Source organism: Diabrotica undecimpunctata, chromosome 2 (genome assembly GCF_040954645.1).
Source record: "Diabrotica undecimpunctata isolate CICGRU chromosome 2, icDiaUnde3, whole genome shotgun sequence".
Classification (NCBI taxonomy): Eukaryota; Metazoa; Arthropoda; class Insecta; order Coleoptera; family Chrysomelidae; genus Diabrotica; species Diabrotica undecimpunctata.
In genome coordinates, this window is record NC_092804.1 from 175,374,386 (window position 1) to 175,402,030 (window position 27,645).

General features: G+C 33.2%; 1 protein-coding gene across 2 annotated transcripts in view; it reads left to right on the forward strand.

The window, feature by feature from the left end:
* dpp (decapentaplegic morphogen) overlaps positions 1-24,044 on the forward strand; it is a 214,678-nt gene extending 190,634 nt beyond the window's left edge. For both annotated transcript variants that reach the window (XM_072524084.1, XM_072524083.1), the window contains one exon: positions 18,830-24,044. In XM_072524084.1, the coding sequence (XP_072380185.1) occupies positions 18,830-19,707 (878 nt within the window). In that variant the 3' untranslated portion in view covers positions 19,708-24,044. The remainder of the gene's footprint in view (positions 1-18,829) is intronic.
* The last annotated feature ends 3,601 nt before the right edge of the window (positions 24,045-27,645 follow it).

A 27,645-nucleotide genomic window follows, 5' to 3' on the forward strand; every position in this document is an offset into this window, starting at 1 on the left:
TGGTTATAAATGGTTATAAATGGTTATAAATGGTTATAAATGGTTAAAAATGGTTATAAATGGTTATAAATGGTTATAAATGGTTATAAATTGCAATAAATGGTTATAAATGGTTATAAATGGTTATAAAGGAATATAAAATATAAATAAAATGATCTTAAAATTAGGATATTTGGGTTTTTGATCATAAGCGAAATAACAGACAATGATCACGATATGCCAACGCACAAAAATTCACTGTATGACTTAATTAATTTTTGTTATTATAAGAACTGATAAAATGATCTACTGAGTGAGTTTTTAAAACTCAAAAATAATAATTTACTTTATATAACGAAAATTATAGTGAAAATTATAAAAATCTCAAAAGTCAAATTTCGACTTTGTGACTTTTCATAAAATGAGTTTGTTTATGATTTTGGGCAAGCATATTTTGCAATACTTTTGTTATCTCCTCTATTGATGCCGTATTTACATATTGTAGCAGTTGATTGGCTATTTTATCTTGTCCTGATGACTTTCTGACTTACTCAGTGATAACAAATAATCATCTCATGTGTAGGTGTATTATAATGTGTACTTGCACCCATTTTATCTACTTTCCTACATTTATTTCGTATTGCTCTGAGCAACAACAGCAAGATATGCATTTCAAAAAACGGCTAAACTATTCAAATGGCATGATTTATCAATACCCATAAAAATCAGATTACTACGATGTTATATCTTTCCTATACTGTTGTACGGAGTTAAATCGTGGAATCTTACAGACGCTGCCTGCAAGAAAATTAAAGCTTTCGAAATGTTGCTTTATCGTCGAACGCTGAAGATATCTTATACCGACTACGCTGCTAAACAGGACGTTTTATTAGAAATACAAAAGAAAAAGCTGTTAACCACAATAAAAACAGTCAAATTCGAATACGACTCCTCATCTTATGAGGAACAGCCAACGATATGGATTGCTGCAACTAATTTTACAGGGAAAAGTAGAAGAGAACGTGAACCAGGAAGGCGAAGGATTTTCTGGCTGAAAAGTAATTTCCTGGCTGAAAAGTATTTTCAGGGCTGCAATATACAAAGTACAGATTGCCATGATGCTCGCCAACATCCGAAACGGATAAGCACTAAAAGAAAAATAATAACAGCTAATCCTTATCTTAAATGGGCTGTTTTACAGCAACAATATAGGACTTGATCAATCGTCAGAAGGATGAATATAAATCAAGCTCCCGCACTATTTATAACAGAATCGATAGCACATAGCGATAAAGCAGATGACGTTCGAATTTTTTTACTTCTGAGTTAAAACGTACGTTATATGCTTTTGCTTATGGTTTAGATTTTATAACCTAAGGTTATTACCCTTGAAATACCACAAAATTTTATAAAATATTGAGACTGTAAAACGAATCTTTTTTTGTTAAGTTTGTTTGTTTTTTATAATTTCTTTTTAGCAAATTCTTTTCTTAAAATAGACGATTTTCTACTCAATTTATTTGATTTAGTAAAAGGAGTATAAAGTTAAAAAATATTACACTTTCATTTTTCTAGATTGCCTATTTCATTAGGTTTCTTTTTTTTAATCACATTTAGAACAGTGCAAAATAGGGAAGAATTTGCAGAAATCATCACCAACCTTCACTGGCATCTAAAGAAGAAGATATCTCTCCTAGAGATCAACTTCCAACAGGTTCTTCTATCAGAACTCCATTTAATTGTCAGTCATGCATAATTTTATTAAATAGTAATGGGTTTAGTGAATTACCTTCTTATCTGATTACGGTATACTTTACTTACTTAACTTTATGATGTATACTAGATCATAATTTAGATATCATCTAAAATGGACGAAACAATTGCATAAATGTAAGATTAAAAACTATAAAATAAGTATAAGTTATGATCCTGATTGATTTTGTAGTCGACTTAATAACAAAAGAGATTTGTTATTGTGATTGTAAAGCGGAGTAATATCAATTTAAGTGTGCCTAAAATAATAACAAAGATTGTTGAGCTTTTGCACGTGGCAGAATGTACAAATTAATAGAACTACTATTACTACGATCACTATATATGCAAAATAGTAAAAAATCGCCCGTACTATAACATACACACGTTAAATATAGTAAGTAGTGTTTATTATTCTAGTATCGATTATTATTCCTTTCTTTATTGCCCACCACCTATTGCAAACCTTTGTGGGAGGTAAGATTTCTAAAAAGCTGTTCCAGGAACTGTTGATGTTTACCGAACTTGATTCCTCGCAATAATAAATATGGATCAAGTAGCCAAAAACACGCTTCACTGTTCAACGGGATGGATATGCGTTGTTATAAAATTATTTTTTGGAAATCACGCGCCAATTAAATGCATCTAATAAATATTAATGGATTGATTTAATAATAGTTTATACTCCAACGGTTTTTCTAGCAATTGTACAACGGAGTTATCAACATCATTTACTAATAGCAATAAGATTAGATTAAATCTGTGAAAATTCTTAATGTGTTTTTTCTGTTGAATTTTTTTGACTCAACTTTATGTGTTCTACTTTTCAAATTTTTCTTATGTTTTCTACATCTAGTTTTTTTCTTTTTTCTTAGATAACGCTCTGTATTTATCGTTTATTCGGTGTCTATTTTTAAAAATACACCCGATATAAATAAATATATCAGATAAGTTTTAAAGCAGTTTGCTTAAAATAATTTCTGAATTTAATACATGACCACGTAAACAAGCAGTATAACAGATAACAGGCATTCTTCCGCATTAGAAACCAGAGCCTTGTAGCAAAATGCTGGTGATGAGCTTACTTATCTGCGGTGGTGAGTTTACGGGTCTCTAAAGGATGCCAGTGATCAGTTTCCTATATCTCTGAGGGTCTAATAATTTGATGGGAGACTATAAAGTAATGAGTTCATATATATATATATATATATATATATATATATATATATATATATATATATATATATATATATATATATATATATATAAGCGGGGATCCTACAGCTTCTGCCGCTTCCCGCATTACGATCGCCATCTTTTTCTATCTCTCCAGGTGTCTTTATCAATGGCTCTGTCTTTCATGGTTTCCATAACACCTTGTATCCAAGACTTGACTGGTCTTCCTCGTTTCCTTCTATTACTTGGATTGTATTCCATAGCTCTTTTTGGCCATCTGTTGTCGTCCATCCTCTGTACGTGTCTATACCATATTAACTGTCTAGTTTCTATTCTTTCAGAAGTTGTATGTATCTGTTTTTCTTCTAATTTCAGAATTAGGTATACGTTCTACTCTTGATATACGGCAAGCTCTTCTTAGGTAGTCCATTTCAACCGTGTCAACTTTTTTCTTTCCTTTTACTGTCATTTGCCAACATTCTGCTCCATATGTAAGAATGGGCTCTACAATTACTTTGTAGATAGTCATTTTAGTTCTCATAGTAGCTTTGTTGGACCAAAGTATCGAATTCAGAATTTGAGCACTCTTCCTGCCTTGTTGCACTCTATAGTCTATAGAGTGATGAGTTCATACACATCCAATTGTCCCGTCCCTTTTCTGGAGTTGGTCGTCGTGGCAGGATTTTACTGTTTCAGAGTCCTGTGAGCTATTTTTAGTCTACAAGTGCAGTGCTAACTGAGCTGTAGAATTTCTTCTCCCCTCCTTTTTTATCCGGGTTTTAAACCGGCAACAATTTTGTTGAACCCAACAGGCACATTAATTTCACTTTGATTTGCGCCTTTATTAATCAATTTCTTAATTTTATACTGTATTAAGGGTTCTAGGATTTTCATCTATGTATGTTGTTGCTCCTTTCTATTTTGCTATTGTTATGTACTTGTCTTTAACGGAAATATCGTGGAAGAAAATTAAAAAAATCAAATAGCACTGTGCCAGTCACATATATGATAATAACAGGTGGATACGGAGAATCCTAGAATAGAGACCAAGGAGGAGGACAAAAAGCAAGGGAAGACTCCAACAGAGATGGGTAGGTGACATAAAGGCGATTGGCGACAATTGATCGCAGGTTCTCTCATCTTCTTTAAAAAACATATCGCAAAAAGCGATACTAAAGGTCTCCCCTAGTCTTACGTCTTCGTTAATTTCAAACTTTTCTGTTTCCCTGCCATTTACTTAAACGATTTTTTCTGGTTTAGTGAGCATTATTTTATCGCTTTTATTATTTTTTTATCTATGTTTTTATGTTCTAGGCCTTCCTTTTACTCAATTAAATGTTTGACTGAATACTGTGCTACGTTTCCCCTTGAAGCAATAATAATATTCATCATCATCATCATTGGTGCTACAGCCCTATAAAAGAGCCTCGACCTTCCCAAGTCTATTACGCCAGTCAGTTCTATCCATTGCCAACTGTTGCCAGTTTCCTGCGCCTATTTGTCTACCATCCTCATCTACACCATCCCTCCATCTGAGTTTTGGTCTACCCCTATTTCTACTTCCCACAGGTTGTGACATAAGGTTGTCTTCTAGGAGGGTTGTTCTGCTGTGATCTTGCCAGATGTCCTGCCCATATTAGTCTTCCTATTTTTATAAAGAATACTACGTCTTTACCACCAAATATATATCTGTGATATATCTCGTAGTTGTACCTCCTTCTCCAAACACCATTTTCATAGATGCCACCAAATATTCTTCTCAGGATCCTTCGTTCAAATATAAGCAGGAGATTTTCATCTGCCTTGGAAATGGTCCATGTCTCCGACCCATATGTCAACACTGAAATAATAATATTCACCTATTTCATTTTCTACGTTCTTTATCACTTGGCCTTGGAATACCCATCGTTCTTGTACCAAGGCCACGTCAATTCCATAGTAATAGGTATCTGTAGGATTTTCATGAGATCTATCTTGGGTAAAGACATATTCCGGGTTCTTCTCTACATTTTTATTTGTAGACACAGAAATTTGTCCACGAGTTGGGACGAAATGCTCTCAGGCAAGTACGTATATTGCCAGGGATATAATCCCCTAGGTTTTACAAGCTTTCGTTCACTTTTTCCCTTGTGTAATACATTCCATGAGCACGATGGTGTTCACATTGGGATTGGGGAGCTCAGTAGTCATAGCACAATGGTACATTAGTACATCCATTATCCTATAGCTTCGAAAAGTTCTTTTGTCTTTTTGCATCATCATCATCATCAGCTGTTTTGATTCCATTGCTGAACATAGGCCTCCCATAAATGGATTAGATATTTTTGCGTATGGATTAAATAAACATAAATCTCATGAGTTTCTTCATCGTTTCCATACTGTAATTAAATTATTAGAGAAGCATATAATATGTCAAATTACGCATTTAAAACAAAAAATACATCAAGGTTTATCTTTTAGTATATGAAAACTACTAAAAAGGCAGAATAAAGGATTGCATTTATAAAATTCGCTGCGAATGCTAAAATTTGAATTTAGGTAAAACTCGAGTATTATAAATAAATATTACAGGCATCAATTTAAATATTTAAAACAGAAAATTTGATGCATTTTCTACATTTATAGTAACTTATGGGCATTTTTTATTGTCTCTGTGTAAAATTTGACACCTTCTTTCAAATAATACTTATCTTTATTATATACATATATATTTATGCTTCTTTGTCTTTAATTGGTGTTAGACATCCTTAACGAAACATTCCTTGCAAGGCCACGAAAACGAATCTCATCTGTGCCGGTACGACCGAGTGGAAGAATGTAACTCTTAAATTTTTACAAAGATTTGAAAGTGGCCTGATTTTTAATACTTAGTACTTTTCCACAGTGGCAAGTAAACACAATATTTTGTGTCTTGTTTGCATTTGTTTGTAATAAACTTGGCAGCTCTGCTTAAGAATGGTTATCACGATCTTCAGAACATTTCAAGAAAGATGTAAGTAGGGCGGTTTCGGTATACGCATGCACATATTGACCTGACTACATTAGCGTACCGTGAAGATTCGTTTTTCTTGAAGACTTCCACTTCTCTGTTAGAAAAATATGCAATTCGATAATCATTGTCCAAAAGGAAGCGCGTTCTTCAAAATATCATACATTTAAATATCTTTTCTATAAACAATATGTTTGTTATTGATGATTTCATCCATGATTAAATTGAAGAGCATGGGGCTCCATGAATCCCCTTGTCTTATTCTATTTCGCTGCCTATTTCTATAGGTTCTGTAAGTTGTCCATCTGTTCTGACTTCCATTTTGTTGTTTTGGTAGATGTTTTCGATATTTTTCATAATATTTAGGGCAACTTCTCTATTACACAGAAGATGGAATACATCTTTGAGTCTTACCCTATCAAACGCTGTCTTTAGGTCAATCAGACAAAGAAATACTGGTCTATTATACTCTAGTGATTTCTCAGTAATTTACCTTATAACGAATTTTGCATCTGTACACGATCTTTCACTACGAAAACGTATCCTTCTCTATGTGTTTTTGTTCTATTAGTTCCTTTACCTCCATTCTTTGACCTCTTATGAAGCGCCATATTTCCTTTTGCAGACTGTAAAAATCATGTTCCATTTCTTTCAAATATGTTTTTGATATTAGCAAGATGAAACAGTGTTATTTGTTCAATTTAATATTATCTCACATTATTAGTCGTAAAAGCTGATTTTTCTTAGCTGATCTGATCCGATTTTAGCTACATTTCTTATTTGAAACAATTTCTTCTACGATATACAGATTTTTGGTCAATTGTTATTTTCCGTTTTCCATCCTACGAGGGGAAATTTTGGGAGGAAACCCGGAGGTAGAAGTAGCAAAACTTTCTACATCTTTTTTTGAAGATCAAAAATTGGCATTCTCGGCAAAATTCAGCTTGCACGTATGATTTTTATAGGTTCAGTCTCTGATCACTGGTGTATAAAGAAATTACATCGTGGTGAATTGTGAAGAAGCAAATATAATGAAAAATTCTTGGGAAATATATCATGCTTTGCCAATAATTTTTGTAATTTCATATTTGTTTAATAACTGGATGAATATTTATCTCATAAATATTACTCCATATTAAGTCATTCTCAGTTTCGTGGATATGCCAAAAAAGTCAACATTACTATATTCTAACAAGACTTTTGTTTACATGTAATAAAATATATCCACCGAAGAAGAGATGGGGTAATGGGTTTGAGATTTATTGTTGAAGAAGTGAAAATATTTGAATTCCAGGATTCTAAAAAAGAGCACGACGTAAAATATGTTAAAGATATCGATAATAATCAAAACGGAAACGAAAGCAATTACAAAAGTAAATGTCTTCCAAGTACAGGCTTTGTTTCGTCACTTGAAAAGACAAAGAACGACAAACGTCAAAAGCCACTTTCGAGAGGGCTATCATAAACACGCAATAGAGATTTATCAAGCTCGAGCTTCAGCTTATCTAATTGAACAAAGGTGAACTGGGCGGTACTTACCTAATACAATAGCCGAACCTTCAGGAATGATAATCACCCAATTCTATACCTACCTTCCAATGATAAACTCGAGTACCTGCTACACAACAAAGTGAAATTGTTTACAATGTTTGCTTAATTTACGAGTGTATAGGGTCAAGTGCTGGTTCTTGAGGGTATTTAAGAATATACACAATAATTTGTGAGTGGCTTCTTACCTAAAGAGAATGAGTCAATATATTTATGAGGAATTAGTGTTCTTAGAATTGTTGGATACATTTTTTTATTACTTTATATTGTGGTAGTTAAAATTTAATATTATTGCGCGAAGAAATACATTTTTAAGACTGAAAGGTTTTTTTCTTTTTCTCATTTAAAATCTTATTTTGACATTTGAGCTAAGAAGCTTTATTTTTACATAATTTTGCCACTACTTTTATAAGTTTGTGTAAAGTGTTTACAAAAATATGATGAAAGTTCTTCCATAGTTTTTTGACAAAAATTTAATAACTACAGAAAATAAAGGAAGATAAAGCATTTGGATATCCAAACGTGAATAATTCTGGTGTAAGCAGCCAATATTTTTTAGCTATAGCTTACAGGTTTATCTGAAAACTTCTTGACTTTATCGAAGTAGTAGCTGACCCTAAAGACGTTGATCTGTCTTATATGCAGTAGCGCACCCTAGAATTTTCCTTCCTGTTGGGGGGGGGGGGGTTTGTTGGGCACCGAAATTTTTTTTATGCTACCTCCATGAGTCCTTAAAATTTGTGAGTAACAGTGTCGGAATAGTGCCCTGGGGGGAAGTTTAACCCCCAAAACCCCCCTGAATGCGCCACTGCTTATATGGGCTATATGTCAAAAAATGAGTAAAATATGGCCTGTTTGCGAAAACCATTATGTGGCGTCAATTTGACTCAACCATTGGTGCAACAAAGGTTTCACCTAAAAACTTAAATTCCTTCTAAGGTGGACACACAACATTAGTTTGTCCAATAGCAACGATTCGCTATAAACTGTAATCGATTGCCACGTTATAATTGAATGCTGATCGATGGGGATTAAACACAACATTTCTTTCTACGTTGTTAATTTCGATTCCATTCATCTTCATTACGCGCTTTGAATTATTCGTTGGTATCAGGTCTAATTAATGGTATCAAAATTCAGCTGAAAATAAAAATAAAAACAAGGACTAAAAAAAAATGAAAATAAGTTGGAAAGTCGCTGAACTTTTTGCGTAAAGTCGTCTTATGGAATCGCCCTACGTATAAAACCAGCGTAATTCTAATTTGCCAACTTATTTGTTGGGAAAGCTCCAGTTTTATATTATATTTTTTACCGATCACCAAATTCGTAGCCAATTTTTTAGGATCAACAAAAATTTTCAAAAGAATTAAAAATTTAATTTTTCAAATAATAAATTTCTAGCATTAAAGGGCCGGTCTTTTCACCTACAGATAAATATTGTCCTATCTGACAGATAGTTATCTGAAGGAGAGCCATTGATTTATAAAATAAAATGTATCCGTATTTTCACGACAGAAAAACTCTTTCAAGACTGCTTGAATGGGGCCGAATTACCAAAAGAATGGAAATTATCTATCATGTCAACTATCCACAAAAAGGGCAGCAAGGATCAGTGTGAAAATTACAAAGGAATTGCGGTAAACAGCACAATAAGTAGAATGTATGGGAAACTTATTAAGAGCAAAATAGAAAATGATTATAGAGATTACGAAGCAGAGGAGCAAGCTTGTTTTAGAGCTGGGCGATCCACAGTAGACCACTTGTACTCTATTACGCAAGTTATTGAGAAAAAAAACAGCCGTCAATAAAGAAGTACCCCTCAGTAAACTAAGTCTCAGTCTTAAAGCAGTCCAAAGTCTGTATAATGATAATTATAATTGGATAATAAGGATATCTGAGAGATTTAAGGTCACGAAAGGACTAAAGCAGGGTTGCTGTATTTCGCCTACCCTTTTCAAAATTTATCTGGAACAAGCACTCAAGCTGTGGAAAAGAAAATGTAATGGCATGGGAATCCCTCTCAACGACGACACTACACTGTACACCTTATGTTTCGCTGATGACCAAATACTGATTGCTCAGGATCATGACGACTTGAGTTACATGACTCGGAACTAATAGAAGAATATTACAAATGGGGTCTCGAAGTCAATATTAAGAAAACTGAAACCATGTGTATTGGAGGAACAAAGCAACCCATTATATTAGACGATGGGGTAGAAATTAGACACTGTGATGAATACAAGTACCTGGGTATGAAGATAACTCAAGATGGAACACCCGATGCTGCTATAAAAGACAGAAACATACGGGGTAGAAAAGCCATATCCATGATGAATGGCATTCTGTGGGACCAAACAATATCTAAAGCGAACAAACAACTCATATACAACACCATACTTAAAAGTGTAATCACATATGACAGTGAAGTTTGGCCAATGAAACAAAGAACAGAGAAACTGTTACTAGCAACAGAATGGACTTCTGGAGAAGAACAGCAGGCAAATCAAGAAGAGATCGGATACCAAATGGGAGAATACGAGAAATGATGGGAGTCAAGCATACAATAGTTGATGACATAAAAACAAAACAGTTAATATGGATGGCCATGTACATAGAATGCCAGATGACAGGATTCCGAAACAGATTTTGACGTGGACACCACAAGGAAGAAGAAAAAGAGGAAGGCCGAGAAGAAGCTGGAGAGAGGGAATTGAAAAAGAACTAGAGGAAAGAGAAATCCCTCCAGGCCTATGGTTAAATAGAGAAGAATGGCGGTTAGGAGTCGGAAGGCGTCGGAGAACGCTGTGAACCGATAGTAGTAGTATTTTCACGACAAATTATGTTGCTGTTACTTATCTGTAAGATAAATGTAAAATTTATTTCGGAACAATAATATTTAATTATACAATTGATAGATTTGAATTGAATAGATATACAAAATTGTCAGAATTTAAAATCAATATTCCATATATTATATAGAAGATTTTTTTATATAAACTTGAATGTATTTTATAATTATTAAAATAATCTGACAACCTAGGTACTATGTGCATATTTTTCCTTTTGGAATCCGATACTACTATTATTGAATTAATAGCACGAATATCTCTTGAAACAGGTTAGTTAATCAATTTTTTAATTATCAAGATTATGAAAATATTGAATCCCTAAACTAAATAAATGAAAATATGTATACACCTACTTTAATAATCATTTATTAACAACTATTTACAATATTTTCTCAGAGTATAGATCACTGTCGGTTTACTTAATCTTAACCTATTAAAAAAGTCTTTATCATTGTAAAAATTAAAATGTTTAATTCTGCATCAAATATTATATTCTCGCACTATAGTTTATAAACATTAAACATCATACTGAGCATACTCTCCGATTTCATTATATCTTTTAATATCCATGTCTCCAATCTACACCAAACAACAGTATTTAGGTTATATTTTTGTTTTCGCGATAACCTACAACATAATAACGAACTACAATAAACACAATTTATTTTCCAGATAACTTTTTAATCAGTACTTTATTTGGAAAATATATATTTTATATTTTATATGTCAGATAATTTTAATTTATCTTACCTGTCAGTTTATCTGTTCAGATTTCTTTCCTAGACGCTAAAATTTTAAATCTAAACTAACATAAAGCTTTAAATTATTTTGTATTTAATTCTACCTTAAAAATAATATTGAAATTAATTATTAAATTATTAATTATATTAATATGTAATTAATACAGTATTATTAATTAAGCGAATCGTTTCAAGAACAAAATATCATTGAAATGTCAAATGATGCTAGTTCAGAGTCCGTTCAAAATACGGTTCAACGCAACCATATTAAGGTAATAACTCATACTATGTTTAGTTTGGCTCATTCTGTTGAATTGTTTTCCACTGCAAGAATCTTGACATCTATTTATAAAATATTACCAACAAGATATGCGATTTTATTTATTATTCTATTTATTATTTTACAAATAAAACAAAAAATGCACTAAATTCTCTGCGGATTCTTCGCATATCTTAGTACATACGTTGTAAACAATCTGAATATAACCCAGATTTATTGGTTAAAAACATTTTTTATACAAACGCAATCTCCGAGGCGAAGAATGCAGTACAATAGACCGGCCGGTCTTCATCAACAAAAATTTTATAAAGACAGAGAGGGACTGAGGAAGACAACACATACAAATATTTTTTATCAATATACATACCAATCTATATATCTATCTATGGAACATTATATACAATATTATAAGCTAGCTGACCTGGCGAAATTCGTAACTCCTTACAAAGTTTCATAACTAAAAATTTACAAAAAACTAAATGAAAATAATATGTAAGAAAAAAGTTAAATCAATTTAATGATTTCTAATTTTTTTTGCGGTGCGTGAATATACATAGATGACAGATTGATTAAGGTTAAAATGTCAGTTAGTGGTTTATACTTATTTCCTAGGTGGCGCTAGATGTTATCATCCCAGAAATACGCTTGGGAGTTTTCGTGTGACATGTGGTCTTAACCAATTATTAGATTAGATATCTGTTAATTCTATTCGTTATCATTTATTTTTATGTTCAGTTTGTCTTTCCCACATCTAATCATGTGGTATGTGATATCATATTCCTTTTGATAGTTTTGCAGTATATGTTCTTATAGTCGAATAATATTTGTTCAATCTTGGCAAACTATTAATTTTTTTAAGAATATAAAGTGCTGTAATAATAAGTTGCCCCATATTCAATCACAATTAAGAATCAAAAGTAAATGTGAAAGGATCATCCCATTCTGGGTTTGCTTTTACAGTTTCTGGTGTGAACTAGCTGTTTCCACTACTTTTCTCCATTCTTCTCTCTCTTTGATTGTCCTTTCTATATTTCTGAAATTAGAAATATATCATATTCCTTAAGTCTTCTTCCACTTGTTGTCTCCATCTGAGTTTGGGTCTGTCTCTGGTTCTTTTACCTAGTGGTATCCATTCCGTTATAACTCTTAACGAATTGCTCTTCTCTCTTTTCATTATGTGTCCTTACCACCCAATTCTTTGGGTTTTTATTGCTCTAACTATGTTCTCTTCACAAATCCATATTTGTATTTCGTGATTCATCCATTGTCTTGAATTCTCTTTGTTTCTCCTCTTTGGTCCCAGTATTTTTCTGATCATCTTCCTATCAAAAACTTTTAATTACTCTTCTTCTCTTGCTGATATATTTATGATACTAATCCATAATTCTGGAAAGCTGCACCAGCTTGTACAAGTCTAATAGATGGGTACCATATGTTTTAGATTCTCTTGGTGGTCTCCAACATGTGATTGCTGCCTGCTATTTACTTCTTCAAAAAAATTTATGACCAACAAAAATATATTTATGCAGCCTTCATCAATTACAAAATGGTTTTCGATACAGTACAGCATGGCAGATATTAAGATTTTCGGAAATTGATAGTAAAGATCTGCGTGTCATAGAAAACTTATATTGGAAGCAGAAAGAAATCTACTTAAGTCTGCAACATAGCTACCTTCGAATTAAAATCAAATAAAGGAAACAAATGGCATGGCTCTAGAGCATTCGTAATTGAACATGAATACACAGTGCTGTATAACTACTTAGCTGAAATCCGGGAAAAATTCGACAATGTAATTATCAAAGTCAGAAGGAACTGATACGTAAAAAAAGAAGAAAAAAGAGCTAGACAGAATGACGGTATTAGATTTTTGTTTTGATACAGTGCAGCAACAACCGTTGATACGTATTTCGACCTCCTTAAGTCTCTTCAGAACGGTATAGTCACTGCTCTATAGTCAGAGCAGTGACTATACCGTTCTGAAGAGACTTAAGGAGGTCGAAATACGTATCAACGGTTGTTGCTGCACTGTATCAAAACAAAAATCTAATACCGTCATTCTGTTTTGTTATTTACTTCGTTGGAAGTACGAGAAACTGAATTCACTACGAATTTTGACTAGGATGAACGGCTTGTGGAATGCAATTTTAGATTCCCTTGCCGAGTAATTCATCCAGCTGTTTGTTTCGCAAATTTTAGGAAACACAGTGGTTAAGATTTGAATTCGGTTTCGCTAAGTAGAAATCGTTTGATTTCTCTTTTTGTTAAAAAAGAGCTATTTTATCTTTTTATAAAACCCACTTGCAGATCTAACCGTTAACCAAACATTTGCTGATACATATATTTGTCCTCTAGGAATAATCAAAACGATCGATAAAAGTAGAAGAAGAAGTAATCGACCCTATTGAAGCTATTGAAGGAATAATAAAAAAAGTAAAAACCAAAAAGTTATACCAAATGGAAGAAAAACAACTTTAAATAATCTGCTATGCAGACGACGCAATACTACTCTCTTAAAGTAAAGTTGAGTTACAACGTATGCTGCACCAATTTAATTTATTGATTATTATTTTTATTTATTATTATTTATTAATTAAACAGCAAATTTACTAAGATGTAAATTGGAGCTGGAAGGTCAGGTAATAGAATAAGTGATGGAGTTTAAATATCTAGGCATCACATTATCTAGCAACGGAAAGCTCAAAACTGAAGTGGGAAGATCAAGTTAATAGAGCAAACAGAGCCGCAGGTTACCTGAATGAAACAATATGGAGAAATAAAAATATCGGGAAAGAAATGGAAGGCAGAATTTACAAAACAGTAATCAGACCAATAATGATATACGCGGCAGAAACACGACCTGACACAGAGAGGACAAAAAGGATGTTAAAAACATCAGAGATGAAAACACTTAGAAAAATTGATGGTAAGACACTATGGGACAGGGCTAGAAGTACAGATATATGACGTAGATGCAATGGAATGATCATATAGGCCGAATGACAACAAATAGATTAGTAAAGACGGCAAGAGATGGTTCTCCAATAGGAAAACTATCAGTAGGAAGACCACGAAAATGTTGGAACGACAACTTACTTACCTACTACCTACTACCTACGAGGTACATTGAAAAACAGACAGAGCCATGTCTACATAAAAAGAAGAAGAAGAAGAAGATATATATTATAGTTGCGTTGCGAAGTATTTTTGAAAATTGTTTTACCTGTTTTTCATCCTTCTTTTCATTATTTTTCCCAGAAGCTTCATTTTTTCATATTTTTTAATTCTTTTATATTTTATAAGCAGAGAACGCAGCATATACCAATAGTTTTTAAATAGCAAACTTAAAGAAGAGAATAATATAACAGAGCAAAAAGAAATGACGATTGGGATGTGCAAAACGGTAAATATAATATACTCTGCTACTACAAAATGTCTATACTAATACTAAAAGATCTTTTAGTAGAAAGAAGAGTATGACAAAATATATAATCTACTCAACTGTTGGTATATTTGGTTTCAAGAAACTAAGATTCTTTTATTCATCTTATTATTCTACTGCTATAAAATTTTTACTGGATTTTACTCGAACTGGAGTAAATACTCTAGAAGAAGTTACTTAAATTCTTAATCCGATACTGAATACGGAATTTGACCAATTGCCGATCCCATGCAAACGCCTCTGGCCAATTTTCTTCAAAAATATTTCTCGTAACAATAATTCAGTGATTAATCAATAGTACGAATAGTAACAGGATTATTTCACGTGACTCTCTAGAAATCGGCATTTCACTATTTATAATTCTGGCAACTATGCAAAACAGTTGATACCAGGGGCGTTGCCTGGAGTTTTTTGTCGGGGCGGTCGACATTATAGAGGTCAGGGCTGAAGAATTTTAAACAAATCTTAAAGTTTGAATTTTAAATAATATTGTCCAAAGGGTTGTATAATATTTAAAATGGTTAGAAGTAGGAACGATGATTAAAGACCAACACATTAATGGTAATATTTGGAGGTGTTTTGCTATTCTCTTATCAATAAAACTCATTAAGAAAAATGTGAGTTGAAGTTATTGTAAGAAGCACCAACAACATAGTTTCCGAAATAACAGTAAAAGATAAAAAACGTTAACAATAAATGAAAAATCCCATCAACTAAACTCACGAGTTGATATAAAGTTTAAGATTAGCACACAAGAAGTGAGACAATCAAATTGGCTATTAGAGGAGAGGTAGCAAGACAAAAGATTCATTGTAATGATTCTCTTAGTATTCACAGATACCATCAATATTGGATCCGCAATGAATCCTTTCAATTTATTCCAACATCTGGCTTTCTATCTCCAGTTTCCAGTTTATTTATTTGTTTATTTATTAATTCATTACAGTTTAATAGACTATTTTACCAATTTGTGGGTCTTACCTTGTCTGCTTAAACATTTTATTCATTTTGAAAAACCACAGACATGTAATATTGGCATAATTACTGTAATTTATATAATTTATATCACCTATCTTTGTTTTATCTTTATTAGACAACACCCTAATATGGGTTTATTATTTTCAGCATTTATTTAACTTTGTATCGTGACCTGAAGATGCTTTGCATATTGTAGAAAGCGAAACCGGTCGTCTGACTAGTTAAATTAAATTGATTGTGAGTAAGTCTAATTTATTGTTTTTTGTAATGTTTGTTCATCGTTGTGGAGATCTATCGCATTGGTACTTACTCTGAGTCCTTCCTTAGACTAACAACCGCTCCATTTTGTGATCACTTCGAATTTCGGGTTACCCGGTTAACCGGAGCTCCAAGATATATCATAGAGAAGATATTCTGCGATAGATCGTGTTTCAGAAAAATGTTGGCGGTCAATAACCATGATTTTGGTTTTGTTGTAGTTAACCATGGGTCTAAATTTTTTGCCTCGAGCTTTTTTGGTAAGTTAGTGATTTCTTCTGGAGAAGAGGTTACAAGAGTAGTGTCGTTTGCGAAACACAAGTTAGATATCTTGACATTGTCTAGATTTACTCGTCCCCCCAACCATCCAAAACCTTGTGCATTAGGAATTATGTATGGATGTTAAATAATATGAGCAGATTTAGGTAAGCTAGGTTATCTCACAGTTTGTGCCATCTAATAATGTCAAAGGCCTTTGTGTAATGGATAAACCATATAAATATCGGGACCAGATATTTTCTAGCTTTTCTTATGATCTTTCAATAAGGATTTGTTCTACATTTGTCCTAAATATGCCCTTCTGAAGTTTTCTAGACGACGTTGGAGGATGTAGAAGAGCACTTTATTGGCACGAGATATTAAAGCTAGAAGTCTACAGTTATTATAATTATTTGTTAGAACTTTATTATGTTGAGATATGATTCTGGTTTTTCTGCAATCCTCAGGCCAGATACCTGTGAGCCAGACCTTATTATAAATCGATAATATTCTCAGTCCACATGCTGGACAATGCTTGAAAATATCAGCGGTAATGCATTCATAGCCTGCTGCTTTGGTTATCTTAAGTATTTTCAGAGAAAGTTTTTTCAACCTCGAAAAAATTATGTCAGGTTTGGATTCAAAGACTGTGTTGTCAATATCTGCGAGAGGAGAGTGAGATGTCACTGCTGAAGTAAAGTAGAAAGAACTGGCGGCCTTACATTCAGATCCATACAAGTTTGACATACTTCTTCGTATAGTTGCTCCATATATCTTTTTTAGTCATCTTTTAGATCAGTTTTTTACTATATTTTCTTGGGTTATGTTGTTTCGCAGCGATTTATTTGCTTCAAATGACATATGTATAACAATTTTCTAAGCTTAATTAGCTTTACTTTATTTTCATTAGTTCATTAGTTTCATTTTCATAGTATTTCACAACTGGAATTCTGTTAAATTATAACAAAAAACACCAATTCTAGATACTACAACCAATTCTTCTGGAAAATATTCCTTTTATTTGAAAGGAATTTAATTTGTCTAGTACCAAGTTTTAGTCTACATCTCTTGCAAGTGGCTGAAACAGTATAAAGGTTATTAAAATGCTTATAATTAACTTTGTGTTTGTTTGGAAGTAATTTGAATATTTAACAGACACCATACTGCGTTTATGCCTGTTTTTTAACGCAATATAACAGTTTTCTCGTGCAAAACTTGTTCAGTATACAACCAGATCATTTTGACGACTGTATTATTTTTAATATTGGTTCTGCAAGGAAAAGTGGAAGGAAAAGAGGACCGGGGAAATAAACGAAGGCAGTGAAATGGAAAAACAACAAGAGAACCCTTCAAAACTGCTGCAGATAGAGTAAAATAAGCTGTGATGAGGGCCATTGTCCTTAACTGATGAGACACACTAAAGTATTTTTAATATAAATTTTCTTGTTGTCACAATATCGAAAAATTAAAGTTTTAGTAAATCTTTTGGCTATTAACTGAAGCAAGTTAAAGTATAGGTGTTTATTCATAAAACCCCCAATTACGGACACTAAGTTTTTTTCTTTCATGAGAAGTGTTAGGAAACGTTTCTAGAACTTCATTTATCATTATAATGGAGCGAGTAGGATGTTTGTGGCCATACAGTACAAAGTTTGACCTATCCTTCCTTTCGTAAAATACAATCTGAGTTCATAGCAAACCTGGCCGCCTTCTGGTGACCGGTTTTGATAGTTTTTCAGTTTAATCAGTCTTAATTTTCAGTTTGGATTTTCGTGCTGTCCTTCTAAGAAACATATTTTCTCTTGCGAGTAATTTGCCCGTTTACTTATATTGGTTTGTTTTTAACAAGGGATGCATAAATTCGCAAATTTTTTTTATTTCTTTTATGTTTTTGACGAATAGCTGAGTGATATTACTATTCTTAGAGCATTTACTCAAAGGTAATCATATCTTCATACATTCTACTGTTGCAGATTTGTGTATATCCTATTTTTAATGAAGTATACAATAAAGAAAACCTAGTACAGTGTCATGAAATAATACGAAAAATATATTAATAACAAAAACCTGTGAAATATTGTCCCCAAAATCTTTCCTGGGGTAACGCCGCTGTTCGAGGTGTTGTGTGTTGTTGTTATTGCCTTTCAGTAGCGAAAGTGGGACGGTCGTTATGTTATACAATATTTCATACCTAATTAAATAATATCGTACATACGTACACTTACTTGTCACACCTGGAAATATATAAATTTGATTTTAATCTGATTTAAGAACGAACAAATCCATATACAGAGTGATCTGGTGTTAAGAACTACATTTCTAACGATGTTGAAGGCTGTTCTAGTGCAACTTGTATTTTATTTTTATTTTTCTTTATAACCGTTCTTATTTTGCTACAATCCGCTAAAGGTACTACACTTTAGTATGTATATGGTACTTTCCAAGTTACTTTTACTTTTTTTTTTGGTGAATTTGGACAATTTTCTACCAGATACAGTACTGGTATATGGAGAATCTTTTTTATTTTGTACTGTTTTTATGTTAACATTTGTACTAATTATTTTTTTTCTTTTACAGAAAGCCCGGTGGACCTAAGGTTTAGCAGTCACCACAAGTTTCGGCTAAAATTCGATCTAATGTCCGTGCCAAAAGAAGAAGAAATCAAAGCTGCAGAGTTAACCCTAAGTCGACAGAAAATAAAGTGGTTGACGGAAGGATCAGACGAAAAAAACTACTTTCAAAGGATCCTCGTCAGTGATATCACCCAACGAGGGATTAAAGGCAAGAGAAGTCCCATAACTAGGGTGATAGACAGTATTTTGGTAGACACGAGGAAAAACAGTACCGTGAGTCTAGATGTTTTTCCAGCAGTGCAGCGATGGCTACAGGATCCAAAGGGAAACCATGGCCTTCTAATATCAGTACGAGGAGCAGGAAAGAGTAAAACCAAACTTCACCACCATATTCGCTTACGCAGAAGCATTCACGACGACGAAAGTAGCTGGAATAATCTCCAGCCTCTTCTTCTCGCTTACACAGACGACGGCAAAAGCAGACCCAGACGCGGTGCGGAGCTGGCGCAAATCAAAAGAAGAAGGAGGAATTCCAAGAAGCACAACAGATCCAAAAATGAGAAGAGGTATCCGTGCAATAGACATCAGATGTATGTAGACTTCCGGGACGTAGGCTGGAGCGACTGGATCGTCGCTCCCCCTGGCTACGATGCTTACTACTGTCAAGGCGAATGCAATTTTCCCATACCTTCGCATCTGAATACTACGAATCACGCGATAATTCAGACGCTTATGAACTCAGTGAATCCTCAGAAGGTTCCGAAGGCTTGTTGCGTCCCCACGCATCTTAATCCCATTTCAATGCTTTATCTTGACGAAGACGAGAAGGTGGTTTTAAAAAACTATAAGGAAATGGTTGTAGTGGGGTGTGGCTGTCGGTAGTCGATTTGTTGTGACATAATTTTCCGTAACCGCGTCTGTGATCATTTTGAACTTTTGAGGCTACCGTCTTGCACGAAACAGTTGTTATCCCAGTGAAATGTTTTAGATACCCATGTTTTGCGAGGAAAAGGCAAATTCTTATGTTAAAATATGTTTATTTATGTCAAGCTACCTTCTGTTCACTTATCACCTAATCAAATTAATGGGTATTATTAACTAATCATTTTATCATTGATAAAACCGTCTAAATTTTTAACTTCTTTAATAAGAGCTAGCATGATCATTGATATTTTGCAATAATACTGTGCCGATGTGTATGTGTCTGTTTTTCATTTTGTTTTAACTAATATTACAATATAGTAGTTGTTTCCATAAATCTGGAAACAGTGCTCAGAAGAAGACCAGCATGTAAATTGATTACTTATTTGTCTTCATCATATGATTTGGAAGTTATTATATGTCAGAATATTGAAAATTTAAGTATATAGTAAAGGTACTTGACGTTTTTGTTAATTTTTGATAAAAGACTTTGCCCATACCTTGCATTATTGCGCATTTAGGGTTAAACCTATCTTTGTAAAAAATGCGTTGACTATTTTCTATTGTTCATCTGTGATTGTAATTTTAGTTTTTGTTTTTGTAAGATTTGTAATATTCTGTAGTCTAACTAATGTACAGTTGTTTTAGACTATCGAAAAGTCCACAGTAGAGACGATTTTAAAAGACTTTAAACTCAATTTAAAAATGTCACCAGTTTTAGGTTTAATAGATTTACCAGTATAACATGAAATACACATAGATTCTGTCCATAATAAAATTAACTTGCTTTAGAGCTAGATCTCCTAAGTCTTCATTAAAATGTATACAATGGGAGGGCTATCTGAGCGTGGTCCGATAAGTCTACAAAAGCTTAGCCTACAGAAGAAAAACGAAAGACAATATATTTCTCGACATAGTCTCTTTTTAGTATAATATAACGATGCACAATTTTCTTTAGCCCGTCTGAAAAATATGTTTCCTCTGTAACACTGATGATCTCTTCATTTGTTTAAAATTTCTGCCGGCGAGTGACTTTTTTAAGTTTGAAAACAAAAATAAGTCGCACGAGTAAAAATCTGGAGAATACGGTGGAAGAGATAGCAGTTTGTAGCCCAATTCGACCAATTTGGACGTGGCAACGATAAAGGTGTGAACCGGTTGTCATAGTGTAAGAGCATTGTTTTCTTCGATATATGGGGTCGTTTTTTTTCTGAAATTGGGTATAAAATTGGTCCAATAATTTGAAATAGTAGAGTCCTGTGACGGTTTTGCTCTTTTTTAGGTACTTGATGTAGATCGCACCCAGCGAATCTCCAAAAAACATTGGTCATGATACTTGTGACCGATACGACAGTCTTCGTCTTTTTCAAACCACGTTTGGCAGGAAAATTACAGTGTTTCGACTGTATCTTGGTCTCTGATGTGTACCAGTAAATCCATGCTTCATTAACGATCACGAAATGATGCACAAACTCCTTCGCATTGCGCTTAAACAGCGTCAAACACAGATCTGAAGTGGTCTTACAGTTGCTCTTGTCCGAAGTCAGCAAACTCGACACCCGTCATCCCGACAGTTTTCTCATGATCAAAAATTCATGCAGGATATGGCACACGTGTTCATTTAAGATGCTTACTGTCTCAGTTATTTCGCGTACTTTCAATTGGTCAGACAATACAAGATCGTGGATTTTTGTCATGTTATCCTCCGTGATAGTCGTTTTCGGGGTACCTGGACGTTGCTCATCAAAAACCGACGTGGAACCACGTTAAAAAACAAATTATGACGGTCGTTATCGAAGGAGAAGGGTCACCGCCTATAGCAACCAAGCGCCCTTTGATTCCAAAAATTCCTTGCAAAAACAAGAATCAAACCAACGACCCATACTATTCTTTTCCATTTTTATAAAATCCGCGAGCATGCCCGATTCGAGACCGATTCGGCTAACATTTTGACATTATCCGTCTACGAGACTATTACGCGATAGTACATTCCTCTTGTAACACTGGTGCCATCGGGCGGTGAGTATTAGTACTTATCGGGTAGCTGTCCGATATGATGTTTTCATACTAGTCATAAATTGTTGATTGTTTCGTGTTCTTAAAACTAAACTACAAACGCAACCAATAAAATAAATGGTTAGATCGCTCCCCCTTCTCAAAAAGCTACACTAATCGACAAGTTGCTGTAGTACCATTAGGTTTGGTATAGTCTGATATATTCTTGAGTGAGGTTTTTAAGTTATGTCAGATCTATCAGTAACATTCTTACTGTTTGTTATTATAAATACATAATTCTATTTATTCTCCTGCTTGGGTCAGTTCTATGGTTTTTATTAATATATTTTATATGTAAATGACGAAGTTTTAAAAAACCTAACTTTTATAAATGAACACTTCCAGCATTGTTTTAAGATCCGACGATCCTACTGCAGTTAAAATAAGTATCCATGTCAAATAATTGGTATATTACAGTAAATCGTATAAACTAAATATACTAAAACTTTGTTTAATAGTTTTTCACCTTGGAAGAAAATTTATATCTACAAATGTAAACCATTGATCTTTTTCGAGATAAAGTCTAATTGAGTGTTTTGGCAGCTATATTACATAATCGTTATGTCTAAAACGACTGTACATACAAAAATTCCACGAGCCTCTTTTTTGTTAACCATGAGATTTATGTCTTACAAGAAATATATCGGGGCCGTGTAATTGTTTTTTTTTTTGTAACATGTAACGTGAAGTGTACAGGGTAAAATCTAGTGAAATTTAAATTCGTGGTACAGGTAAATGGGGTGGTTAATGAACGTACTTTTGGACTGTCCCCTGTATACTTCGAAGCAATGCAAAAGAGTCAAATGTAATATATTAGTACCTGGATAAGGATATTTATTGAATATTTTATAAAAAGAATGTGCATATTGTACAGAATTGATGTTCGGTCGAAGAAAACGGAGCGTTTGTTAGAATGTTGTTTAGAAACTCAGTTTCCTAATGAATTTTAATATATACCTTTTAAATTTAAATGTAAAACTCTAGATATGTCTGTGTTTACAATTTTTTGTTATGTAAATATCCAATATTCCAATGGATAACATGTATAAACATTTTATTAACAAATGGAAATTTGTTCTATGAGTCTATTTTTACCACTGTTTACATGAAAGTGGGAATGTCACCCATGTTTGATTTAACAGGCAGCTGATCTGCTCAATACATTAATGGTTTCACTGTTCCTTTGTAAAAGTCATTAATTTTTAGTGATTTATTTAAGATTCGATTATAATCTAGCTAGCCAGATTAAGGTATCTTGCGACAAACCAAAGAGCAGTAGAAAAACAGAACATAGGCAAAAAAATGAAGAAATCACCAAAAATATAGGTATATAGATCAAAGAGGAGGAGTTTTTCTTACCAATTTTGGTATGCTGTAGTTTTGTTTGACCCATGCACGATAATTTCTTGACCATTTCAGTGATCTTCTTTGCTCATTTTTTACTGCCCAAACTTGTAAACCATCTATTTCCTTATATTTAAACCATCTTAGGCTTTACAAGAACTCTCAGTTTGGTATTTGTTCCAATTTTTCATTCTTCGTTTATATCTACAGCTCCAAAAAGATTTCTCACTATCTTTTTTGTCTTCTTAGCGCTTTACAACATTTACCTTTGTTCTCCAATCTCGAGGCTCTTTTTTGTTTCTTCAGAAATCTATTTATTTAGATTTTAGAATCCATGTTTATGCTATATTATCCTTTTTGTTTGTTCTTTTATGTGGCACTTATTGAAAAATTTATGCGTGTTCAGCAGAAACTTTTTTGTACTGGCTTTTTATATAATTCTTTGATATAATATTTTGAGTTTGTATATATTATATGTATAATACCTATTTTTACGTCTTTTCTATGATTTCTCATGTTTTAGCTGTGATAAAAAATTTAAAAACAAAAAATTTGGCGTTAATTTTTGAAGATGTCTTAATCTTCTGTCTATTCAACAATTTGTCAATAATTAAATTTCTTCTTTCGTATTAAATACAAATATGGATAACAATTTAACACAGACAAAAATAGAAGCTTTAGAAAGTGGAAGATCATTATATTTCAAAAAGCATTGTCATAAAAATATAATAAACGTTTTATAAATGTTGGGCCGTTTAAGGGATATTAATTTTTTTAAATCTGTTCTAGCAAATGTTCCGATTTTGTTTGATCGAATGGTAACCCCATATTGTAAATGAAACGAGCAAACACTTATTTGTAAAATTATGTAAGCTTTTGTACAAATTGTATATATTAAAATATTTTATTATGAACTACCATTTTTAATTTAATACAACCCTAAAGGTGAATCCTCTACAAAATAAATAAACAGATGACTACATGAAGATAAAGAGTCGTGCTATAAAGTTGGCAAAGAACAGGAAAGTTGTTGCCCCTGATAGCATACCAGCATATATGTTAAAAATAATTAACTAAGAAAGCATTAAAATATTGGTTAAACTTTTTAATCATGTGTGCTCAACGGGTAAAATCCCACAGGAATGATTGAGGTCTTAATTCATAACTTAACCAAAAAACAACATCTATACGGGAGGCTATTCGCTCCCTTTCTGGGTTTAGTTTTACAGTTTCTGGTGTGACTTTGCTGTTTTCACTACTTTTCTCCATTATTCTCTCTCTTTGATTGTCCTTTCTATATTTCTAATTTCTACACTCCTTAAGTCTTCTTCCACTTGTTGTCTCCATCTCAGTTTAGGTCTGCCTCTGGTACTTTTACCTGATGGTATCCAGTCCGTTTTAACTCTTAAAGGATTGCTCTTCTCTCTTCTCATTATGTGACCATACCATCTAATTCTTTGTGCTTTTATTGCTCTGACTATGTTTTCTTGACCCGTCCATTCTTTTCTCTCTTTGGTCCCAGTATTTTTCTGATAATCTTCCTCTCAAAAACTTTCAATTGCTTTTCTTCTCTTGCTGTTAATGTAAATGTTTCTGCAGCATATACTACTATTAGTCTTATGGTCGTTTTGTAGATTTTCATTTTTGTGTTTCAGCTTATCTACTTGTCTCTCAACCTTTTTTTTTATTTCTATAAAACGCAGTATTTCCCGCTTGAATTCTTCTTTTTAGATATCTACACTTTCATTTCTTCTGAATGTTTCAACCTCTTTGAAACTGTGTGCATCTATTGTCAGTTCTGTCATTTTTGTCTTCTTTTTCTTGCTTACGTTCATGTATTTTGTTTTATTTTCATTTATTTACAGTCCTCTCAGTTTTGCTTCGTTTTCTATTTCTTGGAAGGTTTTCTTTTTACCCTTTTTTTGGAAGGGCATTACCCTTTTATCTGTTGCTAATATGGTTATATCGTCCGCATATCCTATTATTTGTGCTGCATTCTTTTTATAGTTCCTGTGAACTATCATTCACAATAGAATAAGGAATAAGTGAAGAAGATCAAGATGAAACGCAGTTTCAATTTAGAGATATAGAGAGGGATATAGAAAAGCATTTTTTGCACTGAACGTTTTACTACAGAAATGTCAAGATCAGCATAATATTGTATTTGTCGTTTTTATTGATTATGAAAATGCATTTCGTCTAGTACATCACGACAAGTTAATTAGAATATTAAGAGATAAAAGAGCTGATAGTCGCCACATCAGGATCATTGAACAATTTTATTGGTGGTAAACACCAACCCTTGGTATTAATGGAAAGTCGACAGAAGAGTGCAAGATGCTAAAGGGAGCCATGCAGGGCTGTATGCTGTCCCCACTGTTTAATTTATATTTAGATAAACTCTTTAAACGTGCTTTGCACAACTTGAAATATCATGTAGGAATTAATGAAAAACTGATAAATACCATCAGATACGCAGATGAATGAATTGCAATATCTCAAAGTCCGTTACTACGGTGAGACGAGAGTTGGGAATAAAAAATGTTACATATGGTTAGTTGTCTTATATGGTGTCGAAGCATGGACTTTAAAAATTTCTTATAAGATATCATAGTTATATAGACGGACACTAAAAATACCGTCGATTGCTAAGCAGACCAATGAAGCAGTTCTTAACGATGCACAAGCTGTTCGCCAGCTGATAAGGTATATGATAATTCAGGAAAATATCATATCTTGGACATATAATGCGGGGAAAACAGTATAATATTCTTCGACTAATAATGATGTGTTCAATTGAAGGACGCAGGGGAAGCCTCGTGGTAGAAAACAAGCCTCGTGGTTAAAGAATGTCAGAGAATGGACCGGCATACGAAAAGTCGAATAACTGATAAAGCATTAGGTTTGGAGATTCTAAAGAGTTATAAAAGTTTACTAAAATCACATCGACATTATCTGGATACCCGCAACAACAGATCCGAAAACATCCTTTTATATGCTGACAAACCGCCATCCTCACTTTATGACCTTCCTAGCGTAATTTAAGAGAACGTTCTGTATTTGACAAGGTATTGACTCCATCGTCAGGTGATTAGGTTAGACAAATCGAGAGTAACCTTAAATCCAACCATTCTTCTTAGGGTACCTGTCCGAACGTTGGCGATCAAGTCCAACCATACCTCAACTTGTTTTATTTATCTTTCCGCAACCGTTTAGAAAAATGCTCAACGAAGAAACAATTAAATTCAAAACATCAGTGTCCTATTTATAGATACACTCAATTGAAACACTGCTATCAAAAATTTCCTATCGAACGAGAGCTAACCTCCTGAAAGTATCATGCGAAAAATTTGGGAATGCTAACCATCTTAATATCGTCCATACATACAAAAATTGTATCAGGCCTATTGTCGAATAAAGAGCGAGACTTTACTCCAAGTAAATAGACTGCCAATAAAATTATGGCAACTGAGCGAAAAATCCTGAGCAGAATTATAGGTAAACGTCGTAACTATGTATCAGTACAAGTCCATTAGGTATCAAAGATCCCTCAAATTGGATCCAAACCCTTAGCAAAAGATACGTTCCAAAAACTATCGAAAATTCGACCACTTCGATACTCCAAATATAATTCTCTTCAAAGAGCCGTTATCAAGAACTTGTAATGTTTAGTGGTTAATAAAATTTGATATTCTCTAAGCAATTGAATGTAAGTGAACTACCTCCCCATCGTGTGCTTTTCTGAACGAGTATAGTACTGCCAACGAGCGATTTCTAGAATCGCTAGAAATTACCCTCCATACCATCTACTCTTAACCCAAATCCTAAGTCCCGCAAAAAAAGAAAGCAACCATTCCTTAAAGAGGCATAGAGCTTAAAATACGGTTGTCATAACTCATAACTTGTTCGTCACCTAATGGAAACTGAAACAGCTATAGCAATTATAGGAGCATTTAGCTTTACTCCATGTACTAAAAACGAATACTAAAAAGTTTTAAAGGTAAAATAGATAAAAAATGGCATTTTATTTTTCGCTATAACTTTTACGTTTGTATATATTTTTGGACAAAAATTTACAGTCAAATGCTTTTGAGTAGGATAAATTATAATTTTATACTTATTTTAATGTAACTAATAGAGGGCGCCACATATGCCAAATGTGTGACATAAATTTGCGCTTAACTTTTTTGCTCTTTAAGTTAGCTCTGTTTGTGTTAAAAAATATTAAAGATACATTATTTTTACAAAGAAAAGGTATACTTGTTAGTAACCTGAAAATGCAACCGTTTTCGAGATAAATGCATTTTATAAGTCGGCTGCACAATAGTTCTTAGTTTGATATTTGTGCGGTAAAGCACTGAATACCTGTAGATAAGCATAATTCATAGTTTATTCTTATTAAAACAACTCAAAGATGATAATGTAACATCACAAAATGCTTTGTTATATGTGCTAAATGTCTTATTGGAGAAAAGATATGTCATCTTCTTCTTTAGGTGC